This window comes from Apteryx rowi, unplaced genomic scaffold (assembly GCF_003343035.1).
Source record: "Apteryx rowi isolate R43461 unplaced genomic scaffold, aptRow1 scaffold_590, whole genome shotgun sequence".
In the NCBI taxonomy this organism is placed as follows: domain Eukaryota; kingdom Metazoa; phylum Chordata; class Aves; order Apterygiformes; family Apterygidae; genus Apteryx; species Apteryx rowi.
In genome coordinates, this window is record NW_020450861.1 from 169,265 (window position 1) to 193,844 (window position 24,580).

General features: G+C 44.5%; 1 protein-coding gene across 1 annotated transcript in view; it reads left to right on the forward strand.

Moving 5' to 3' along the window:
- Positions 1 to 24,580, forward strand: part of GRIN2B (glutamate ionotropic receptor NMDA type subunit 2B) — a 171,380-nt gene that overhangs the window by 124,947 nt on the left and 21,853 nt on the right. Inside the window, exons 4-8 of the mRNA XM_026082764.1 lie at positions 16,001 to 16,209; positions 16,518 to 16,689; positions 17,338 to 17,491; positions 19,054 to 19,179; positions 22,214 to 22,443. Coding sequence (XP_025938549.1) covers positions 16,001 to 16,209; positions 16,518 to 16,689; positions 17,338 to 17,491; positions 19,054 to 19,179; positions 22,214 to 22,443 — 891 coding nt within the window. The remainder of the gene's footprint in view (positions 1 to 16,000; positions 16,210 to 16,517; positions 16,690 to 17,337; positions 17,492 to 19,053; positions 19,180 to 22,213; positions 22,444 to 24,580) is intronic.

A 24,580-nucleotide genomic window follows, 5' to 3' on the forward strand; every position in this document is an offset into this window, starting at 1 on the left:
AAAAAAAAAAAAAAAAAGAAGAAAGACTTACCATTAGCAGTACAGTTATTTATTTAACTGTGTCTTTGGTATCTCAGTTAAAGGCTATTTCATCTATTAACCTACCAATAAGGCACATTCTTGGTTTTTAGTTTCATGCAGCGATGCTAATGAAGACCCATCTTAAATCAGTTAGCCCTGGTCTCAGGGTTAAAACCAGCCTGCCATACTGGCTGCGTCAGGGAAGAGAACGGGACGGTTGTGTTGCCAGTCCAAAGTCTCATCAGCATTTTTCTTCTCCTGACCCTCCATGCAATGCTTCCACTCACTCCCCTCTGTGCCTTGAATTCTGCAGCTAAGTCCCTTGCTTGCTTTTCTGCATCTTCTGTGGTTTAGTGGCTACTTAAATATTTATTTCTGTAGAACACACCACTGGGGAGCATCTTGTGAATGCAGAGGAGGGATATTGTGAGAGAAGGAGGGAATGAGCGGTCCCATGAGGGCTCAGTATTGTCTATTGCTGAGGGGCAGAAACTGCATGAAAGAAAACTTGTCCTGAAGTAAAGGTTAACATACAAAGGAACAGGCAGACATATGGACTCACACAGACACACACACAAACACTTGAACACATGCATACACTTGCACACACACACATACACCCAAACTGGCAACTGAACACAAGGAGAAAGGAAATATTTGCGTCAGTCAAGTGATTAGAAAGACAGGTCCATTCAGTCATGGACTTCGTTTTCTTTTAACCCATAAGGCACCAGCATGTTTTCAGCCCTGGCAGTCAGAAAATGCTGTGGAAATACATATAAGAGGGCAGGAATGGTTTGAGGAGCTGCATGCAGGAGCAGTTGGGTTTAAATTTCTCCTAGGCTACAAGGAGTTGAAGGACAGACTTTACGTCACTGGGAGGATGAGTTTTCCGAGGTTTGCAAACATACTTGAATTTATTCTACGATTTAGATGTTAAAAATCTCTTTGTAGATAGCACATAGGCAAATCTGGGATCTTTTTGCTGTTGCGGTTGATATTGCTTGAATTTTAATCATATGCAATAGGCAGCTCAGCTTGTTGAATTCATTAATTGCTAAGGCATAACATATTCACTTAATTGGATTCTCTGCTAGATAGAGACATATTTATATGTATTTGTATATGCACATAGTGTATATCTTTAGCTCCACAAAGACTTATATTAATGGAATGTTAAGGTTGCCTAGTGAAATAATCAGAAGACAGGAAGTGATAGATGTTCAGTTGTAAGCAAGATTCGTTCTGTCACAAGAGGAGAAAGGCCTGGCTTACTGGATATACTTGGCATGGCAGAAAAGCAGCTGGGCTAAAGCTGGCACTGAGTCAAATCTATTCTTGTACATACCTTGGGCTGGCCATAGGGCCATTCTGTACCTGGCTGGCCACCATGAGCACAGTGCCATTCTCATAGCTGAGAGCTACTGCTTGGCTGGTCTGTCTCCAAGGCTGTTTCTCCTGCCCAGGCCTTGGAAGCTCCCTCTGTTTGCTTGTGTGGCACAGCATTGCACTGGGGCATGTGAAGATGGTGAGCCTTAGCTCTCAGCTGCAGCTGGGAAGCATCCCTGGTGAGGGCTCAGAGGAATGCAGGACACAAGAAGCAGTCCTCCCTTCCCCACCTGTGCATGTGGAGACTGACTGTATGGGGTCCTGGGGCGGAAAAGAGGCTGCTTCAAGCCTATGAGGCAGAGCTGTGGTACTGGAGCACATGGGGCATGAGCCAGTTGTTTGAGTTTCATGTCAAGCATGGGAGGTGAGATGGCCTGCTTCCTGGAGGCTGGAAGGGGCAGGGTTGAGCACTGCTCTGCCAACTTGAGGGTCCCTGTCCTTCCTCTTCCAGGAAAGATATCTTCAGAGAGCCAGGAAGGACAGCTGTCCAGTTGCTTCGTGCCACTTCAGCTTCCAAAGCAGCTGGAGAGGACCCAAGAACACGCTCTCGAGCTTTAGTTAATCTCCTGATCCCAAACTAGTTCTTATCGAGTACAATATAAAATCCTGCTGTTCCTTTTACAGCTGTTGATCCACATGCCTGACCTGCTGTACTGCGACTCTGTCATTAATCAGTGCAATTTCCATTACTGACTGCTGGAGCGCACAGCCTATCTGCAGTAACCGGCACCCTTCTATGGCAAAGCCTCATTCCTTTGACATGAGGCGTGAGATGTTCTAGGTGCAGCCGTGAGCTACATGATTTCTTCTGCGGTGGATGAAATGAAGCAGTTTCTTACTCTGCTGACTTACATTGTTCCCAGCTGCTATGTCCCTGTTTAGATGGTTTAATTGAGCCCACAACCCCCTTGTAATGTAGGATGGATTTTTAAGAGCATTTTATAGAGGGGAAAACTGAGCTTTGGAAAGCTTAAATGGCTTGCTTAAGGTCACACAGTAAGCATAGGATGAGATTACAGCCAGCGCTTGGGTCCCATCACTCCTAGGCACTTGGGGAGAAAGCATCTGCGCTTGCTACAGCTGCTGCAGCTGCTTAGGGCAAGTCTGCCCTGTGAAACCCTGCATGGTGTTAACTGTGCTAGTGTAGGCTTGTGATGGCAAATCCACACTGTGCAGAGCAGCACCACAGGGACCCGGCAGCTCGGCGGGGTGCGGGACAGCTGCATTAGCCTGGCAGGCTGCCTAGGTTCTCAGCTTAGCCTTACTGGGCTAACATGGCTAGACAGCATCTGGACCATAGCTGGCATGCATCCAGCCCTCCTGGTGTCCCTGTGCTATTTATCCCCCACCCCCATGCCTCTATGCTAAGGTTACACAGATCAACCAGCTTGAGTCTGTCCACATCTCCTGTGAAGACCAACCTTCACTCTCCTTTAGCCTGTTGCAAGCATACTGCCGCAACCTGAGAAACCTTCCTTCAGCACAATCTGCCCATGTCTTCCTTTCCTGTCACCTGGGCACCATGGGCATCACGGGCACCTGCCTGCTTTGCTTTCTTCTGCCTCTCTCCATGATCCCTTCCAGTTTGGCTTGCACATTCTTTGCCCCATTCAACCACTTGGCAAGGTCAACACTGCTTCTCTCTTCATAAAGTGGTATTACGTTGTCTGTAAATTGGTTGATTGGTTTGCTGTCCACCACTTTTTCTTTATTCCTCTCTGGTCTCCCAGTGCCTGGTGATTCAGTACGATCTGCTTCTTTCACTACCTCACAAGTAGCTCTTTCTCCCTTTTCACTGATACTTTTTTGGCCTGTTTATTTGTTTTGTAAAGGCTTGTGCACACTCATAAAGGTCTATAAGCAATTATATACAGAAAATAAAAGAACTTAACAGTGATTTCATCAGGTTGCAAAGTCAAGCTAGGAAATGCCAGTCTTGTTTCCTGGACTACCTTAATTCTGTTCCCTCAAGTAACTTTCCAGTACAGGGATTGAGGCAGGGACCCCATGGAGAAAGTTGTATGCACACATTAATTAAATCTTGAATTAAAATGTCCACACACAAGTGGGATGGAAGTAAGTTTGAAAAGGAAACTGTAAACCTGCTATTTACAACCTAAGTACAGTCCTTTTAATGTAGTTTGATTTATATTTTTTCTTTTTTTTAATGGAAACCCCAAATTCTTTTCTGTATAAATGTGTTGTTCATTCTCTTGCATGCTGAGCCTTCAGCACTGACTCTGACTGCTCAGTCCAGTGACTAGCCTGACTAATCTGTACTAATGCCACAGACAGTCATGACAGCTCAGACTAGTTTGCCTTTCTTCTGAATCCTAGATGGTGGAGTGCAAGGGAGCTTTTCACAGTAGGGTGCATTTAAAAGATGGAGGTGGATTTGGATGACCCGTCCCTACTATGTGGGTAGTCTAATCTGACTTTGTCCTTCCCTTGCCCTGCCAAATCTGAGGTGATCCTTGTACTGACTGTGGTACTGGTAGGGGTGTCCCCACTGATTTACTGGGATGATGGACTTAGCTCTTAAAATGTTCATGCTCAGATGCTATTTGGGCTGTCTGCCAGGATTTCTGCAAGAAAATGACAGAAAAGAAATGATTATTTAACAGTTTATAATGCAGTTAAGACTGAATGAAATTTGATGGGCCAAAGTAAAAATCATGTCCTTAGCCTGAGGGTTTTTTCCCTGCTGACTTTCAAATGCCTGTTGCAAAATATGGAGATATTGGCTTTTCTCAGAGAATTGGTCTAAAGACTTTTGTAATGGAAAGTGTCACAGAACCTAATTACAGGCTTATTACCAGCTCCCCCTGTAATAGAGGCAACTATACAGTACACACAGATTTAAATACATGTTTGAAGTCATCCAGCTAGTTCCAGACTGCAGGAAGTCATTCCATGTATACACTTATATGTGCCACAAAGGACCTTTTGCAACCTGCTGAGAACCTTAGCTTCATCTTATGTCTCCAAGACTGCCTCTGTCATCCCTGTTCTTTTTCTTTCTTGTTGCAGAAAGGGAATGCCACAACATTTTTGTGCTGACACCTTTAGGCACAAAATGACAGACAGTCTTTGAAAATTGGGTGTTGCTGGCATCCATCAGTGCTAAGAGGACTGGGTAATTTTCTCTCTCTAAGGTCAAGCCCTCAAGAAATCAGTCCTTGGCTTAACCCTTCTTTTCTAGCTAGAGCAGGCCAATACATGGCGGCTTCTCGCTTCCCTAAAACACTGGTTTTAAGGTTACCATTCTCGCTAACAGTACTTGTCTGATAGTGCTCTTTGTGCACAGGGATGACTTGCAGCTCAGATGGCGTCAGTTGGGATCTTGTCTGGTGACTCCAAGCCCAGATCAGCTCAAGATGACTGCTGCTGTGTGCGTGTGCCTCTGTGTGTGCGCGTGCGCATGTGCATCTGTATATGAGATAGGAGAGAGCAAACTTTTCTGGCAGAGCCACTCCCTACTGCTCACAGAGTGCTTTCTGGCTCCGGTCAGCATGGTAGTAATGCACATGTGTGCAGTGAACCCAGCTGTCCCATTGGTGGACTCTGTCCAAGGGTCAAGTCTTGTCTGTAGGGTGTCGACAGAGCTGGCTGGATCCATGCAATGCTCTGGCCAAACACAGCAGAACGCCGTGGTAACTTCCCTCTTTGTTCTCAAACAAAGCCCAGCACTCGGCTCTAGGAGTGGGTCATGTGGGGTCCTGCAGCTCCTAGGTCCCCTTCTGGAGCTTTCATCCCTTCGAGAAGTGATCCTGTCCAGGGTGGAGGCTGAGGTATAAACTCCTAAGGCAGGCTAGTGGTCTACAGCCCATGTCCACCTCCTCAGAGCAACTCAGCTGCCCTGGCAGATCCACCAGACCAGCCTGCAGCAGGACAGACAGAAATACCCCAGTAACTCTCACTCGCGGCACAGACACATGGAGTTGACACTGCTCAGGTTTGGGCCAGCGCTTCACTCCCAAACACAAGGCAAATGTATTGTTTGGGCAATATTGAGATGGGGACAAACAGCCAGCTCCTGCCCCATATGGCTGGCCCTAGCTAGGAGGAGGTAAGTAGGCAAAGGACTGTTTCTCAGCCCAATTTCCTCCATATGCCCCCACCCCAGCTCACAGGATCCAAGTCAGTGGGAGCTGAGATCAGCAGGGAGCTCGTGCCAGGAATTACACCTCAATTCTCACTGTTTTCTGCACCTCTTGTACTGGTCTTGCTCCTGTTGCCAGTTCTGGCACTGTGACAGCATGGAACTGGACTAAAGACATGAGGCAAGCAGTGGTGAGAAGTCAGATCTGTGGCAGTGGGGAACATGCACACAAAAGCACACTTGCCTGCTGGCTTTCCCCTGCCTCTGTCTCACAGAGTCTGCCAGGTGGCTGAAGAGGTCCAGGGCTGCGGGTGTGCAGGTGGTGGGGTGCTGCGTGAGAGCACAGGGGACCACCATCCTCTTTCTCTCAGACACATGAGGCAGGCATTGTCTGCTGCCTGTTTCTCCCTCCCCCCAAACCCCTGAGCCCTGTGTTTATTGGGGATCATAACAGGCCATAAGAGAAGGATAGAGGGAGAAACAAGGCAGTGAGATTATCTCCCCACCCTCTTCTCCTCCACAGAGATGGGCCTGAGAGAGTGGAGATAACAAAAGGTGCAAGGATGCCAGAGAGCAAGCCCCTTATACACACATATAGCGGCAAGGGTGTCCCTGGATGCACCTTTCCCGTCTGTGAGCTTTGCTTCCCATCTGGCCTCCTTAAAAAGCTGAGTGAAGAGAGCAGTACTAAAGTGAATGGGTTAGGGGATCAAGGTGCAGAACAGGTCTGTTGTTTCCACTCATGTTAAAGATCCAGTTACAACTTTGGGCAGTGGATCAGTGGGTCACCCCTTGGCAAAACCCCCCACAGCCCCACTGCGGTGCACGAGGTCCCCTGCCATATGCTGGGCTGGAGGGGGCGTGCAAACACACAGCCCAGCTGGGTGTCCTTCTTGCCCGCTCCTCCCTGGGAGGCTGGCTGTGGCTACGTCAGGGCGATTACAGGGCTGGGATCTGGACAAGGGGTTGTGCAGCAGGGTAGCAGCATTTGCCATCACATGCCCAGAACTCTTGGTGGTAGGAGAGGAAAGGAAGTGGGGGGGGGTCTACAGCTCTGCAAGTGCCAGTCTGGAAATCTTGCTCTCAAAATGTGCAGTATTTCCTCCAGTCAGGCATGTTCTTCCCCTTTCCACTGGAGAGAGAAGAGCTGAATAGGCTGCGTCTCCCTGTGGAGGGGTGTGTGTGTGGCTGTGCCTGCCTGTGCCTCTTTCTCTGTGACCCCAATGCCTGGCTGTAGTGCACAGGGCAGGGGCACTGGGGCTCTGGCTGGTATATACAACACAGGGTGATATTTCACCAGCTGTGGCCTCTCCTCAGTGAAAGTTAAAGCAACTGTCTGATATTCTCAGAGATGCTTTTTGAGGCAGCACCTGCAATGTGTCTTGCACAGTTCAGAAAGCAGTGAGGTTTAGGCAACCCGCTCCCTCTCTCTTCATGCTGCATCCTCTCCCATCCCTGCCAGCATGGCTAGGTCTGCTTCAACATTTAGCTTTCCTCTGTATGAAGAGATTTCTTTGGCCTTCCTCTAGATCTGCATTTTTAAACAATTCTTCAGCCTCAGATCCCAAGAGACCCTGAAAGAGAGATTCATTCTGGGTAAAGAGTAGGTGTCACTGGACACAGGAACGTGTTGGGGTTTTGTACACCTTTGTACAGGACCCCACTTCATTACTGCAACTATCAGCTGAAGCTTTAAACCTTCTCTCAGACTGTGGCATGAATTGACAAGCTCCTCTGTCAGTGTAGCATTGAGTGAGAAAAATGAAAGCTCAGCAAAAAGCAAACCCAAGCCCAGCGCTCAACAGGAAAAGCTAAGGGGAAAAATCATTAGACAGGGCATTACATGCATGGACACGTACTGGATGCAGGCATACACCTGCACAATGCGGATGTGCTCTTAGAGACTGCAAATGCTTTTATAAAGCATCTAGACACTTACACATATGCATAAAAATACATGCATATAAATATATTTCTTTAAGCATTTGTAACTCCTGAACCCCCTGTCACACAAAATGTGCCATCTTATGAGTATCCCTGCTACATTTTCACTGCCCCACGGTTCTGCAGAGGAGAGCAGCAGAGATGCTCAAGGTGAAACCTGCTTTCATCTTAGATGAGCAAGCAACAGGGGCAGTCTAAAGCTCCCTAGCTTTCTAATTCATCTCCCAGAGCAGAATCAGAATAGCCTGATGCTGCTGGTTTTAAGAACATGGAATTAAGCTCCCCTCTCCTCACCCAGAGTCATTTCAGAAGGGCATGAGGCTCTATGGATGAAAGATTATTGAAGCAAGAGCCTGAGTTAGGTGCTGCGGTTCCTTACGGGAGGTGGTTTATGCTGGATGGTGCAGTCGTGCAATCCTGGGTTAGTACTTTTCTTTTTAAGTCTGCAGTGCTTGTAAAGACATATATTTTTTTCTAATTCTTCCTCCAAAATCCTAACACCTGATTTGCCCCCCTAGAAGTTATGGCTTTCCTGAATTACTTATATCCTCCAGCCCACCCAGACCACAGTCCATACTACCATGAGTTGCCCCCTCTGACAGCTCTACCAGTTATGTTTGTGCTAGCTGCAGTGTGAATTTCCATTAAACATGGTTGCCATTTTTATGTACATCATGAAGTATTGAGGACCTTTCGTTAATATATTCCCCTGGAAATCATACAACTCCTGCATGAGCCAACATTGCCTGAATGAACGACACTCTGTGCTATCAAGTTAACACTACCACCAGGAGCAATGCCATCAGCCAGTGAGAACTATCAGCTGATGCGGGCTAGTTTTATGCCTATAACCCTCCCTTGATACCTTCTGGCTTTGAGGAATGATTTACCAAGGCAAACACCTTGGCATTCCTGGCCTTTCTGTGACACCGGTGGAGCTCCATAGTTCATTCACTTTGCAGAAGACAGAAGCTTTCAAAGTATATCTCATTAACCTTCTCAGGCTAATCATGGCAGGGGACAGGACCTCAGCAACTGCAAAAAGCATATAAATGGTTCAGGAAAGAAATGTTTCTACAAAAATGGCAAGAGCTATGTAAATGCCAGACCTCAGTGAGCAGGGGTATTGAATTTCTGAAAAGTGCTTTTATTCACAGAACTGCAGAAATGAGATGTAAAGCAACAGCAGGTACTTCATCCTGTCCTTATTCTGTGCTGAGCCTCCCTCTGGCATATTCTAGGTGCTGTTCAAAAATAGAGGGAAGAAAATTGCACCATCTCCTGTATGCTTCTTGTTTAATTGAAAGGCCGTCAGAAGCAATTCCTGCTTCCGCAGGTGCAGTGGAGAAAGCAGCCTTCCCCAGGTGGTTGTGGAAGGTGAACTTGAGGTTCAGGAAGGAATGTTTTTTCTGTGTTAATTAATTTTGCATGTGGTGTGTTCACAACCATTTCTTGTCTGCTTTAGCTGATGTGGCTAATTAATCACCCTAAGTGTTTGTAAACAGGAGATTTTTGCTCTCTGTGGCATCTCTTCTCCACTTGCTTGCTTAGCTGTAGACCAGCTTGTCTGAGGATACAGACTTGCAGCATCACAGGGATGACATGTTTGGAAACGGCTGTGATCTCAGCAGTGGGAGAATGAGAGTCATGACTTAACCAGCTTGGTTAAAGGCTAAGAGGGCTGGTCTATTCTCAGGGCAGATGAAACAGCTTTTCTGCTGAATGAGGAAAGTGTGCAGCTAGGCTGTGGAGACACCAGTCAGAAGAGCCTTTGTGTTCATGTGAATGAACTGGGGGGACAGAGGGATAATGATTTAGATGGTGTTCTGACATCTGCAGACTGAAAAGTCAAGGAGAAAAGGTTTTCCATAGAGGATTTCCTCCTCTTGCTTCTGTTTACTTAAGCCACTGGACTGGGAAAGGCTCATCTGGTCCCATTCCTCCTGCCGTATGTAGCAACATTATATAACCCTATACAAATCAGCTGTGCATCATCTTGACCACACTTAAGCTGCTTTCACTACTCTTTTTGGACAGCTGTTCCAAAACCTCCCTCATTTGATGGTTTAAAAACATCTTATTTTCAAGGCAAATTTCCTACAACCAGTTTTGAACCACTTGTTCCTGCGCCAATATTGTTTTTCTGTTTAAAAGAAACTTTTCTTCCTCCCTTGTGCATTTGTCCCCCTTTATTCATAGAGAGCAGTCATATCCCCTCTTGGCTTTCATTTATCTAGGTTAAACAAGCCTTTTAATCTTCTCCTTTAAGGCAGGCTCTCCATTCCCCTAATCACTCAATCCAAGGTTATTTTTGATAACTAGCTTTTCTGTAAGGTTCTTTGCTGCTTGCACTAACTGAGTGTAAAACAGCATGACCTATTGTCTAATCAGTAGTTTTGGGGTGAAGAAATGCGTCAACTATCAGGTCCAGAAGAAAAGACATAAGGGTGCTGCTGTTAAAATTTGCTTTTGTTCTTCACCTTATCTCTAGGAAGCTAAAGTCTCCCATAATGACTTAGTTCCTGATATAATTTCTCCTCAATAACATCAATGACATCTCTATGCATACCGAAAGGCAAGCCTGTGGATTTACAGTAGATCTCTGTAGTACAATCCCAATGGAATATCTTGTGCAAGTCTTCCAAAAACTATCTTGATCCCAAATGATTCTATTTTATTCATACCCTCTTTTATTTCTTTACAGTACACTGGTATACAGTATACTATATAAGGTTACAACAGCACCCCCAGTTTACTTCTACTTTTATGTACCCTGAGCAGTGCATACCTTCCATTGGCTGTGTCCCAGTTATAATTGCTATTTCTATGGTGTTTCTATTATTCTTGCAATAGCTCTTTTTGGGTCCTGCCTAGTTGTTCTGGTTTTCCCGTGTCCTCATTCAAGATCTGTAACAACTGTACTGACAAGACTGGCCTCTCCCTGCTTCCCAGAGGGGTTGTCAACTATATTGCCAGTAACACTAGTATTTTCTGCCTACCTGCCCAACATCCTACCTTTACCTTTTCTGTATTTGTTTCTCCCTTTTCCATGTATTAAAATCAGGTGTAAAAGTTACATACTTTTCCCAGTTAACTATCTGACAGCGAAGATTAAAGGCAGAAAGCTTTCCCATTTGCACCATTCACAATTACATGCCCTAAGTGTTTTCTCATCTAGCTCTGTCAAACGTGTGTGTGTGTGTGTATTTATCTGCTCATTTCCATACTATTTGTGAGCCTCAAGACCTTTTATTTATTTTTTTTATTTATGTATTTATCTACTCAACACATTCTGGAGGCAAGGACATATGATTATCTCCATTTCACACAATATGGAGTGGAGACGCAAAAGTGTTTGCAGATCAGGTCCAAAAGGTCTTTGACAAAATAGGGAATTGGTGGTTTCTAATCACTGCCCTGTGTTGCTGCCTTAGTGCTATACCACTCAAATGAACAAGCCCCTCAGCTACTGGAAGACAGAGTGTAAAAAGGGCGGAAACATTGTTTGTACTTTTTAGAAAATAAGGGAAACAGTTAGAGTCCTAGGTTAGTTTGGAATGGTCTTTTTTTATTCTGTAAATGAAACCAAATCCCTCTTATTGCTTTTCTGGTATCTCTTATGTACCAGGAGTGGCAATAAGTGACAGAAGATTTAAAAGGAAAAAAAACAGAAGTGCAAGGCGTGGTGGAAGTAGGAGCCTGTATGAGATTAAAAACTATCAAAGGCTCTGCCCAAACAGTTCTCCTGCAATCTCTTGAAAAAGAAGGGTCTGAAGATCCACATTTTCTCCTGCACCTCCACCTGAAATCAGACCCCTATGCTTTTGAGTATTTTGCACAAGAAATCAATCTGCATCTGTCCATTTTCACCTAGAATGTAACCTCAGATTTTGTACACTGCCTAGTCCTTGAAAGCTAAACCTGCAGGGGAGTTTGTTTCTCTGTTTTTTAATATTTAGTTAGGGGTTTCTCCATATGCTTTTGTGTCCTATAATCCTGCTTTAGCATACTAGGAAAAGCTCAGAGGTTGGCTTCTGCCCTGGCTGGAACAGAGAATCTTGGAAATTCATGGGACTAACTTGTTCTTGGTGCTGTCTATACTACAAATTTGAGTAAGAATTTTGTAAATGGTTACTCTGGGTGTTGACTATTTGAACAGGTGGTTGCTTTTGCCAGTGTAGCATATATGATATCCATTGAATGAGACTATCAGCTCTTCTGCGTTATAAATATCTTACTGACCTGATAACACTAAAAACAGCACATGTGGAAGAATAAGAAAATACACTCTCCTAGTTTAAATTGCAGCAAGAAAGATTTAAGTTAGACATCAGGAAAAATCCCTTTCTAAGGGGAAGCATAGTTAAACCCTGGAACAGACTTTCCACGGAGACCATGGGCTCTCTGTCAGTGTGAGGACAGGTTAGACAAATATCTCTCACAAATGGCTCTTACAAGTCTTACCGTCCCTTGGGTGGGAGAAAAAGTTCTGCTAAGAATTAATTTCAGGGACTAATATGATACAACACCTTTCATTAAAGATGCACATTAACATACCTTTATTCTGGTTGCATTATACTGTGGTTAAGGCACTTTGCCACCCTGCTGGAAGGCTTTGGGAAGGTTCTGACTTATTTTCCCCTTGTATAGGCAATCTTACCTTTTGTCTGTTCTGGATGGCTTATACACCTAGGCAAACCAACAGCATATGTGGTTGACTTTTTGTTCTATAATAGCTCTCACTTTCTTCTTTGCAATCATGTTGGACTTCTCCTCCTCCTAACAGCATGTTATCCAAAGTAGTATCTTGAATTTACGGTAACGATTAGCTGCTCCCCTCCCTCAACACCTCCAGATCCACTCCCAAACCAAAATGACATTCCTTTCTTTATTAGATTGGGTGTGGTACAGACAGAGCAAGGAGAAGTAGCTCAATAGTTAAGATGAAATTTGAGCTCTTAGGACCCCTGCCCTGGGATGTTTGGTATGCAGGATCATACCCAGGGACTGGAGAATGTGATTAGAAAGGGCTTTTTAAAGATCCCTTCCATCCTTATTTTTGCTGATTTTGTGATCCTCCAGGACTCCTGGTGGGAGTTCGGGTGGCTGGATGCTGATCGCAGAACACCTGGTGGGTCTTGGAGCTGCAGGGTGACAAATACGTAGGATGCCTGGAAAGGTTTATTTTTCCTCTTTTGCTGAGGCAAGCACTGAGCAGAACCTAAGTAACAGCAATTTACAAGCTGTTAATACCAAGTACCCTGAGACTTCAAAAGTGCCTTGCTCTGCTCTGCACAGCTTGGCAGGTTATATTCTTTAAGAGTCGGCATCATTACCTGGACAAATCTGTGACATTTAATTCTGTTGTGGCTAACCTCTGTCCCCACAGTGAATTGCTCCTTCCCTCTCACAGCAGATTGTCTAGCATAGAATGCACATTTGTAGTTTTCTTTCTCTTGCATTGTGTCTGTCCTTTGCACATGTGGCTTTTCTCACTATTTTTACGTTACTTAGCCCCCCTCTTCTTTAAGTACTTGCATACACATTTGACTCTTGCATGCATGAGCACTTAGCGAAGTCTACCCCTGCCCCTTGATTTACAAAGGTTTTCTGATTTTGCTTATTCGTATCAGCACATGTCTGCAGGTGTGTAAGTAATTATTTATCATTCCTAATTGTTCAAATTAGCAATGAAATGGTAAGATATGCATGTATTCTTGAGATACTTCACAGTTAATTTAAAATTTAGGCCAGTACATTCACTTACATCCTATTTTTCCTCCTTCTTAGACAATTTATAAGGATTTTATTGGATAATAAGGAAACAGGACATGTATTACCGTATTTGCAGTTAGGTGCTTCAGTGCTTAGGAGGCTGTTGCAAGACTATCACTGTTACTCTAATTTCATAATGTCAGCCATGCAGTAGTATAACACTGTGAAATGTGCCTGGCACACAGCCTTATAAACTCCCCTTCTGTTCCAGAGAACTTCTGGGTAATTATGAGTTGGGTTTGCCTATCTGATCTAATTTATCATTTAGGGGTTTATATTGTGCCTATTACCGTGTTATCTAAGTGCTGCTGAGATACTGCAAGATGTCTCTTTCATCAGCTGCTTATTTCTATGATAAGTTAATGTTAGTAAGCTGAAGTCTAGGCTGCTCTGCGCAGCATTTTAATCACCAGTCCCTACTGAGCCCCATGTATTATTCTGCTTGTCTGGTGGCTTCACTGAACTGGTTTTGGGGATTTGAGCTCAGTTACCAGTGGGGTAAAGATACTTTGTTGAAATCTGTGGCCCAGATGATGGTAAATTGACCGGCTTGGTCAACGAGTGAGAAGTTGAGGGCTGAGCAGGCTGTTATGAGTATATGCTCTTTATCTCCTCAGAAATGCACTCTCTACACCAAGGCTTAGAAATTAGTCTGGGGACAGACTGTCTGCTGTGCTAGCCAAAACTACCCCTCTTCTGTGGGCAAAAGGGGCCCCACTTGCTGGGGCTCCCAATCAGCCTGCTTTCACCTGCTCAAAGTGTATTTAAAAATTGAAACAAACTCTCCCTGCCTGCTAAATAAGGAAAAAAAAAGGGGGGGGGGAGAAAAAAAAAAAGAGAAGAAAATAGCTGTGTGCTCTGCTTCCTGTTTCAAACAGGCCCAGGTGCAGGAAGTGTCGGAGGCAGGCTCTACTTGGCCTTTTTTGCCAGATGCTGATCGTGAGGGTCCTCAGGAAGGGTCTTCAGCTGCATGGCTGCCTCACCCCCTTCTCACAAAAACCGCAGCCCTGCTCTTGCAGGGGTGCCATGTCCACACTGGAATGATATGAGGGGAGGCTGCTGTCTCCGGGTGCTACCTTCTGCCTTTCTTCTCCCTCCACAAGCTCCCCAGAGTGGGTTTTTCTTCATGGCCATATGAAGCAGTTGTTTGTTTGTTTTGAAGGTGACAAATGTTTTATGCGAATTCTGGCTGCTTTCAAATGCCAAACCCCAGCTGGGCTTTGAGTTTCACAGAATAACCGCTGACACCTAATGAGCCTCTAATAAGTGCTTCTCCCTCCCTTCCTGTCATTTAAATAAATAAATGAGTGAAATTTGGGGGTGGTGGGAGGTGGCATTGGATTGCAGTGGAACGAAGATTTTCTGTTTACCCACCGAGCAGGTACACTGCCAAGAGCAGCCGCGCAAGCTTCCCCCCTACACACACACTGCGTCTGCCATCAATGTGTCTCAGCCCTGGCCTGGAGGGCTTTCTTTGAGGAATGAGCGGGGAAGTTCGTGCTCAAACCCAGTTAGTTTCTTGCACTCTCAGCTCAAGCTGCCAACCAAGGTGCTAATTAGTGGCAACTGTGATGGGGGGAAAGCAGAACAAAGGCGAGAATTCGAGAGTTGAAAGTATAGCCGATGGTGGGTTTTTTTATTTTACTGGAATTTCTGGAAGGAATGGTCTACCATGGGCAGCAGGTGCGCTAAACCTATTGTCTCTTCAGGGAATGGAGCAGCTTTAAAACAGCAACTCTTATTTGTGGCAGTAGCTATAAGGCAAAGGAGTCCCACCCCCCTTTTTTGACCTCTGAAGATGTTCTCTCTCTTTGCTTAAGAAATATCACACTGTGGAAAATGAAAAGAAGTAAGATTGCAATATATCCTTATGGAAACATAGCAAGAGTGAAAATCATAAATGATCCTAGATTTTCCTTCTCACATGTCAGAAACGTGGAGCAATTCTTTGTCTCCAGCTAAAGTATGTAATTGAGTCATTGTGAAAACACAGGAGCAGATATTTTAGTGAGCTCTTAGCAGGGAATAATGAGAACTGCTGTTAAACAAGCATCTCTGTCTAAGTTCTCCTGTGAAGACACTCCTGAAACTGCGGGACATCTCCCTCTTCAGTTGTCTATGTCCTCTTTCCCTCAGGAGAACTCACTCAGTCATGACTAGGAATGGGCAGCCTTTTTCCAGAAGCAGGAGTTATTTCTGAGCAAAAAGAACTTCAGTTAAAATGAAACTACTTGATGAATTTCACTGAAAACAAAAGACAAAGTTTGAAAAATTAAAGAAGTTTTCTTTTGAGTTTTCCAAGTGAAGTATTTCAATTTCTCTGTTTCAAAATGACATTTTGTTTCAGTATTTGTTTTGATTTCTCCTCTTTTTTAACAGGAGAAAATCATTTTTACTGTGGCTAACAGGCTGAAGTCAACATTTCAGGAGACAAGCTCTGCCGTTGTTGTTTGGCTGAGAAAGCTGAAAGACATCATGTTTGACCACAGTGATGGTACCCCTCCTCCCTCACATTCATCCACTTGCTTGCCCAGTGAGTGAGACCATCAGAGAGATGAGACACCCCCAAAACATCTTTGTTGCTCTCCTCTACCCTCTGGTTTGAATCCATTTCCTCAGGGCCTTCTCCTTAGAAATGCCTCCTTCTCGCACGGGCTGTGAGTGTGGGCACTCCAGACTGGTACTCCTATCTTGACCGGCAGGGGCTGCGGTCAATGCAGAGGGATAGGGCAGATAGAAGTCTATCTTTCATTCTGTGTGTCTCCACAGGTGGGGAAATGGAAAGAAAAAAAGTTGCAGATGAAGTATTATGTATGGCCCCGCTTTGAGCTGTATCCTGACTCTGAGGAACGCGAGGACGATCATCTGAGTATTGTGACCCTCGAAGAGGCACCATTCGTCATTGTGGAGAATGTGGACCCCCTCAGTGGCACCTGCATGAGGAACACAGTCCCTTGTCAAAAACGCATCGTGACCGAGTATGCACCCGTGGGTTTTTTTCCTCATATTGGGCCCTCCCCTCTCAGAAGAATGTAGAGGGGCCAATACTGGCATAACCTGATAATCCTCTTCAGAAAAGTCATCTGGGTTTGCTCAGCCTGACCCATGCCTATTCATGACTGGCCTCGCTGGGCGAGTCATCACAGCGTGTTCCCTCACCCTTAAGCACAGACAGTACAAGTGAAGTTCACCATGGCGTATTGTGGGAGGGAAGCATACTGATGGCAGAGGGGCATTAAGGGAGCTTTTCCCAGTCTTTTAACTCCTAATTATTGTGATGGTTCAGGAACAAGACTGATGAGGAGCCGGATTACATGAAGAAATGTTGCAAGGGGTTCTGCATTGACATCCTCAAGAAAATCTCAAAGTCTGTCAAGTTCACCTATGACCTCTACCTGGTGACTAATGGCAAGCATGGGAAAAAGATCAATGGGACGTGGAATGGAATGATTGGAGAGGTCAGCGGCAAAAGGAGGGCATGGGCTGCATCCCTGGGCTGGGGCTTATTACTGAGTCTCCTTCCTGGGAAGGGACAGAAGTGACTCTATAGAAATGATTGCCCTGGATCCTTTCTGGACATGGGGTGAATTAATCTGCTTTGACACTCTGACCGTGACCACCTTTCCTGCTCATTGATTAATTATTATTCCCTACGGTGTCACAAATTTGGCCTTCACAGTCAAAGAAAGAGGGTGATATCCATGCACCAAAGAGGCTGCAACCTAGATTAAGCTTAGACTGTATATAAGGTGTATAAGGAATAACAAAAGACTTTGCAGTGTTAGAGGGAGGAGAAAGCAAGGACAGAAAAATGAGATAAGGCGTCTTCTCAGTGGATGATGTGTTTATCCTAAGACCTCTGTGGATTTATTTTTTATACACATACCAGCTTTGAGAGGAAGATTAATTTCTATAGATTTCCTGGAAGAAGAAGGTGTCCTGATGACAGATTAGAAAGAAGAGACAATAGAAACAATATAGGGAAGGGGATTATGGGAGTAAAAAGACAGTGTGGAAAGGCAGGAGGGTGACAAGGGGCTTACCTGTGGTGCTCGAAAGGGGCTAGTCTTGGGTCTGTGTGTGATCTCTTCCTTTCCTTCCTCCAGGTCGTCACCAAACGGGCCTATATGGCTGTGGGATCCCTTACCATTAATGAGGAGCGTTCAGAAGTGGTGGATTTCTCTGTGCCCTTCATTGAGACGGGAATCAGTGTCATGGTGTCACGTAGTAATGGAACTGTTTCACCTTCTGCCTTCTTAGGTATCATTTTAATCTAAAATTAAAACTTCACCCTGTGTTCATCAAAAATTAGGTGAAGGTTGCTTGTGACTCTTAGCCTGAAAGTCCCTTTTTGGGAATACCTGTGGGACAGGTATATAAAAATAAACTGTGATGTTTTAGTTCCAAATCCCAAGCAAGCAAAATCCAGGCAAATGCAAACACATGCTACCTAGAAGTTCCAAGGCATTTCTCAATAATTATTAAGCCTAATTCTATCAGAGAATCATCTCACTCAGAGTTGTCATCTACGCTACAGCGTATAGTTTCCCAGTGACAGAACTAACAGCATGTTCAGAACCAGAAGAAAATTGATACAAGCCTTATACTTGGTATGCCATTGTACTTAGTGATAACAATTAGCAAGGAAATGTTGCATCTTTAGAGACATGATTTGTAAAGAAATTATTAACTTGACCCTCCCTTGACAGAGCAACTGATGAAAGTTAAAGATCTAACAGAGCTTTTGAAAAAGAGTTGTGTCGTCAGTTCTTTGCTGAGCTAACACCATGCCTTCTAATAAAATGGTTTCTAATGTCTTTTGGTAATGCAGGGCAATTGGAGAATGCAGAAATGATACTGCATTTTTCCAAGGCATCCGTGCCTTCCTCAAATCTACTATTTGGCTTTATAAAATGCTTTATGATGCAGCAAACACACTACATGAGTTATATAATTACTATCTGCTCTGTGCCAGGATCTTGAGAACGTTTACAAACAGAAGTAACTTTATATGGGTAAAGATTTTTTTCCAAACCTCTTTAACTAGGTGTTTCATAACTGCTCACTCTTCAGTAGTTTTTGCCTTTAGTCAAGTCCACCAATAGTGACAGGGTATGTAAAAGCAGTAGTAAAAATAGCTCCATTTTTTAAATTGCAAATAAATGGAGGTTCCAATATTGTCTATAATCTGGAGCAAAATTCTAAGTTTCTCTGATCTGGTTCGGTCCCATCTTTATCTGTTCAGGCTTGGAGAAGGAGAAGACCTGCAAGGGATTAAATACTTGCAGAATATGAATAATAACATTTCTAGAATAAGCCAGTGTTCCTGTTGCTACAGGAATAGAATAGTTGAAAAACTATAATCATTATGGCTAAACCTCAGAAATTTGGAGATGCTCTTTGGCTCAGTAACATCTTGAAAGTTTAGATGCTTGTCTGAGCATCTGCCAGTTCTGTCTGATTTTCCTCACTCTCTCCAGATGGTGCTGGAGGACTTCCTGGGAACAATCTTTTATCAATGCGTTTTATCAATGCATGTCACAATGGCTGCATGTAGTTCCAGATGGAGCCATGTGTCACAAATGTAGCTGTAAGAATGAATGCAGTCATTACAAAAAAAGAAACTACACTTCTTCCAGTTCAAGGAGTTTTTCACACCTGGGTCGAAGGCTTCACAGTAATTTCTTTTTAACTTCTTTTTCTCACCTAATCCAGTTTGCCCCATTCTCACTAGGACGCTATGGAGGCCAAAGGAGGTGAAGAAGGGGTGAAGTGGCTGTAATGTATCTGGCCTTTCACCATGACTTTTTCTTCCTTTCTAGAGCCATTCAGTGCTGACGTATGGGTGATGATGTTTGTGATGCTGCTTATAATCTCTGCAGTGGCTGTCTTCGTCTTCGAGTACTTCAGCCCTGTGGGCTATAATCGGTGCCTTGCTGATGGCAGAGGTAAGGGGATTCATTTCCTACTGTGATCCTCTCTCACTTCTAATCCTGGCTCCTTCATCAGTGGTGTTTCCTTTGCCTAAAACATGATATGGATCTAGTCCACTTCAATCTGTGCGTTCTGACTAAAGAGGGCAGGGAGAGAGGCGGAAAAATGTCTCTGAAGAGAACAGATGTGCATAATGGATAATTTGCTTGGCTCAGGAGACCGAGCTGTGGTGCCTTTCATCTCTAAAGCACGCACTAGCTCCAATTCATTTCTCATTGAGGGGAAATGGGTTCTGGTAGCTGGTGCTGGCAGTGCCTCTGGTGCTGCTCTCTCTGAGGCAATCAGAGGGCTCTGCATTGTCAAACTGCCCTTCAGTACTGCATCTCGCTTGAGAGCAAGCTGCTCTGTTGGCCTCCTCAGCATAGTTTTATATCCTCCAGACTCCGCATCTGTCACCTGGGCATATCTCTCCCCCACTTGGCTCTCTGGCTTATCAAAGCCAACTGAGAAAGTAAGAAGCTTATTTTGCTGGGAGTGGGCAAGAGAGTATTTTGTAGGGGAAGCAGGAAATACGGGAACAAGTGAGTGACCTCTCTCTGTGGTTTTGTTCTTCAGAAGAAAGCTTGTTGAGTAGAAGAGGAGTACAGACAGACAGCCTGAGAACAGGAATCTGTTTTGCCTTATTGGCATGAAGACAATTAGCAAGTTGAACCAGCTGTCATCTCCTTAGCTTCACTGCCTGATGAATCAGCCCTCAAACCTTTCTGAGGCCTATTGGTCAGTTCAAAATGTCTAGAGAGAGAGAGAGATTGGAAAACACACTCATTTAGTCACTGATCTAGTGCTTTGAGTGAATTGATACTATCAGATTAGAGGGGGCTGAAGGAAAAAAAAGGAAATGTTAATGGGGATGCAGGCAGAACTGTGGAAGATGAGAGCTTCTCTCTTAACATGGAGCTGGGAGGGCCTGTATGAGCAGATGCTCTTGCCCACACGGATCTGTGGATGCAGGTAAATATTAAAGCTGTGAGTCTCCTGGGAGATATTAGTACAGATGTAGCACTAGAAGCTGTTCTTAATACAGGTGTGCAGTCAAGTGCAGTTATTAAGTTAGCCGAACTGCAGCCAGAAGTATCAATAGTTATGAGTAATTATGAACAACACTGCATGATGAGGCAGATATAATCCCTGACAGGTGTAACATGCAGATGTAGAAGACAGCTGCAGAGACTACAGTGTTTGTTTGGTAACGATGCTCTGGCTAATGTTACTTTGGCTGCATTCAAATGAGTCTTCCAGGGTATACCCCTGCCTCCCATGTCTGGATTTTCTCTTTAGGGACACCAAGATTTTCTCTCTGGGGTTGGGTGGGCATGCCCTCGCCTAGCCCCCAAATGAGACTGGGTGGTTGTTGGGTCATTCAGAGTTTGAGAGCTCAAAAGGTCTGTGGTTTGGATTGGAGATTCCCATCATTGTGTTGGTTTGTAGCTGACAAGGTAACTGTGAAAGCAAAGCCATCACTGGAGAAAGTACTGAAAGCAATCACTGGAGAGATGAAGGCTTTAGGAGAGAACTTCTCAAGGTTTCCTTACACCTTACAGTTCTGTACACTGATGCAGGGCTCATACTTCTGTGTCTTAGGATGAGTCCAGACCATGCACATTACAGAGACACGTGGCTGAGATGTATCACTCATTAAGTAGAGAGGGGTTTAAGACTACCACTCTGATATGTAAAAAGCCAAGGAGTGCCAAACAATGTTTTTTACAGCAACTTTGTCTGGCACCTACAGGCTCCAGTTCTGTGAGATGATGATTCTGCTTTAAGTTTATATGCAGTTACTAGAGTGGAAAATGAGCCCCTTGAACCTTTCAATTGCCTCTAGAGTAACACAGTGCTTTCAGATGAAAGCCATACTATTTCCACTCAGGGCTTTGGAAAGGAGCTATCAAAAGACTTTCATCTTCTTTGCTCCTCTGTTGGAGCCAACTTTAACCTCAGGCAGTAGCACCAAGCCTGTATAAGCACCAGGATACCCAAGGGAATAGATAAAACATGGGAGGCTAACCCAAAATTTGGGAGAGCCAAGGTGGCACCATTGGAAAAGTGGCAGGTACTCAAACTGTGCCAGAGGGTTCCCATCCTAAGGGGATCTTCTCAGTGTCTGGAGGGAGATCCTTGGAGTAATTCAGGCTGCAATCTCCCTGCCAGCTCCTCTTATGCTCAAGTTGATCAGATTCTGGTTTGGGTTCCCACTAATGGAACTAGCATATGCAGGGGACTGCTGGGAAACATGCAGGATTTCACAAGTTTTCAAGTGTGGCGCTTCCTCAGCAGACATGGCAATTGGCTTCTGCTCTCAAAAGTGAATATGGGGAAAAAGAGCTTCTGAAACGCTGGATCTGCTCCTGGGCTATCCAGGACAGAGCTGCTGATTTTCTTGAAATAGATCAGAGTATTTGCCGGTTATATCCTCTTTGTAGAAGCAGCACATGGGGAGAGGGAGCTGGGTTCATCTCTGGCTTATGTGTCATCAACAGACTGGATAATGAAACCCACTTGCAGAGGTAGTTGAATAGCCTTGTTATCTTCAGATGGTGCTCTTCCTTGCACCTACACAAGCACAGTGAAGGCCATATTTTGCACCAGTTTATGCTGGGAGTGCAAAGACAACATCGCTGTTGAACAGCTTAGAAAGGGTAGAGTATTTTCTGAGCAAACTCTATTTCTGGTGACAACGCTTGAACCAAAAAGGAAGCTTCTAATTTTTAGATCCTCCATTCAGATACAAAAAAACCTTTGCACAAGGTTTCACCAGAAATCTTTGAGACATAATAAATATGGAAGTCTGAGGGCATTTTTAAAAATCACTTTTCAGGGTCACACTTTGCTTGGATACAGTGTCATGAACATAGGTGCAGATGTGGACATTCATCTCACATGGGAATAGAAACTGAATCTCTGAAGTCAAGATGCATGTGTAAATAGAAATGCAGACCACTTGTTATGAGGTGCTCACTGTGGGATCTTGTTTCTCAATTGCTCTAGAGCCAGGAGGTCCCTCTTTCACCATTGGCAAAGCTATTTGGTTGCTCTGGGGGCTGGTGTTCAACAACTCTGTGCCAGTGCAGAATCCCAAGGGTACTACTAGCAAGATCATGGTGTCTGTGTGGGCCTTCTTTGCTGTCATCTTCCTGGCCAGCTACACTGCCAACCTGGCTGCCTTCATGATCCAAGAGGAGTACGTGGACCAGGTGTCTGGCTTGAGCGACAAAAAGGTAATGAATCCACCTGAACCCCCAAAGCAGCCTTTTCCACAGAAGAGGCTGCTCTCTCCTCTCTTCTTTGCTTTTACTGGGGATGTGTCCAGCTTTTTTCAGAGTGATAACATTGCTGTGGTCCCTAGTTTAAATAGCACAACTGCTCTTCACTGGTGTTCGGTCACGCTTTTACATGTTCAAAGCACTTCAGGAATGAATTAGGGAAACAGAACTAAACTGTACTTGCTGGTATGATCCTAAACCACACCTTGACTGGCAACAAAAAATGAATTAAAGGAGCTTTGGAGATGATGTGTATAATGGCTGTATCCAGTTTCTTTCAGGACAAAATGATTTGTCTGTGTGGAAACTGCGGCCATTTGGATAGCAGATATGATCTGTTAGTTTATTCTGGGTACTAGTTCTGCCCATGGGGTAAATCAGTGTGACTTTGTCGATTTACCATTGCCTGTATTTTAAGTTATACTATCATTTTTTCAAGGCTTTTGGAGGCTTAGCACAAGACATCTTTCCCTGTTCAGAGTGTTTCTCTGCCTTGTTCACATGTGCTGCATTTTGTTCTCACAGAGCATTTGTGGGCTTCTGCTGGGCTCTGCACACTGAGGATTTTGAGGAGATTGTTCATGCATGCAGGGTAGCACTGTCTGGCTTATGAAGGTCTGAAGCTGTGCATACTGCTTTATTTTTGTTTTGCTACGAGGTTACTCACAAAGAATTGAGTGCTGTGAGGCTTACTTGCCCATGCTGAATTCATTACTGAATCACTGGAGCTGCTTCAGGGGTCATGTCATTGTAGGAGAACCTCATAGCAATAGGCTGCACACACTGCTATTGGGAACAGCAGCAAGAAGTGGACTGTATGTGTTGGTTTGCTACTGCTGGACTGGTTATAGTTACTGTCTCTTGTGTCCTCCATGATAGGCTAGAAATAAACTGTGGCCAGGCCCCCTGTGTATACACTGTCCTGTGCAGTAGGCTAGAAAACCCATGGTGGGTTCATTTTTAAGAGTTTTTTTTCTCTTTTGTTGTTTTTTCCTGCAATGAAATATGACACAGAATAACACAATCCATGGAGAAGTCCTCCTGTTGTTTGTTTTCATTTCAACCTCAGTTTGTTCCATTCTGTCTCCACATTTGCAGTGCACTGTGTTGAGGAGGGGGTAAGGGGATGCTTTTTTACCAGATGGAGGTTGTCATGGGTGTGGGAAGCTGGCTTAAGGACTTTTCTGAGCTACCTTGTGGAGACTCCTTACAGGCTGTGGACTCCATCAGACTGAAGGACTCTGTTCAAAACCAGTCAGCCCTAAAAGAGTTAACATTAGTTTGTCATCATTAGGTTTTCAACTGTTTGAGCTAGATGGGGTAGTTCATACCTATGAGCTATTGTTTCAGGCTGTGCCTAGGCTCACAGAGAGCGCTACTCTTTCATTCTCATGTTTTTCAAGGTATTCTTTGTACCCTCAGAGATATGTGTATGAAATATCAGTTGAAAGTGATAACTCCTGGAGCTTCATAGAGCTTTGGATACAGGTCTTTGGGCCTATTTTGGTTGATATCACTGTAGGGTCTCCTGTGTGTATTGGATTGAGGTCATTTTCTTCCTCTTTTATTTGCTGACATGCCAGTGTTTGCTTTTGCTATCATAAAGCATATGTGATGTGTTTCTTGGGGAAGGGAAAGGCTCAGATTGTTGGGTATGCCTCAAACACAGCAGCTAGTGCAAGTGCAACATTTGGGTAAAATTATGGTGTTCTACCACAGAATCTGGAACCAGATGAAAATTGCCTGGTGAAAACTGAAAGCCAACTGCCGCCTCTGAAAAATATTGGCAGGTGGAAATAACTCCATCCAAAAGACCTGAGTGAATAAGCTTGATCTACAGGGCTCATGGATTTTCACTCACTTCATGTGTGCAGTGGCCCTGCAGAATTTCAGGGCAGCCATCCAGGCATCCTTTGTGCTGTTTCGGGATGCCCAGGTTTGGGAGGAATTCACCCTTCTGAATCTCCTCTTTTTTTCCTCTTCCAAAGCCTGCACACTGCCTGCATTTCACTTACCTCCTCAGTGTAGTCCTTGAGAGGGGCTCAGGCAGTGCTACGTCTCCTGTACAGGGCTGAGTTATACCCAGGGGAGA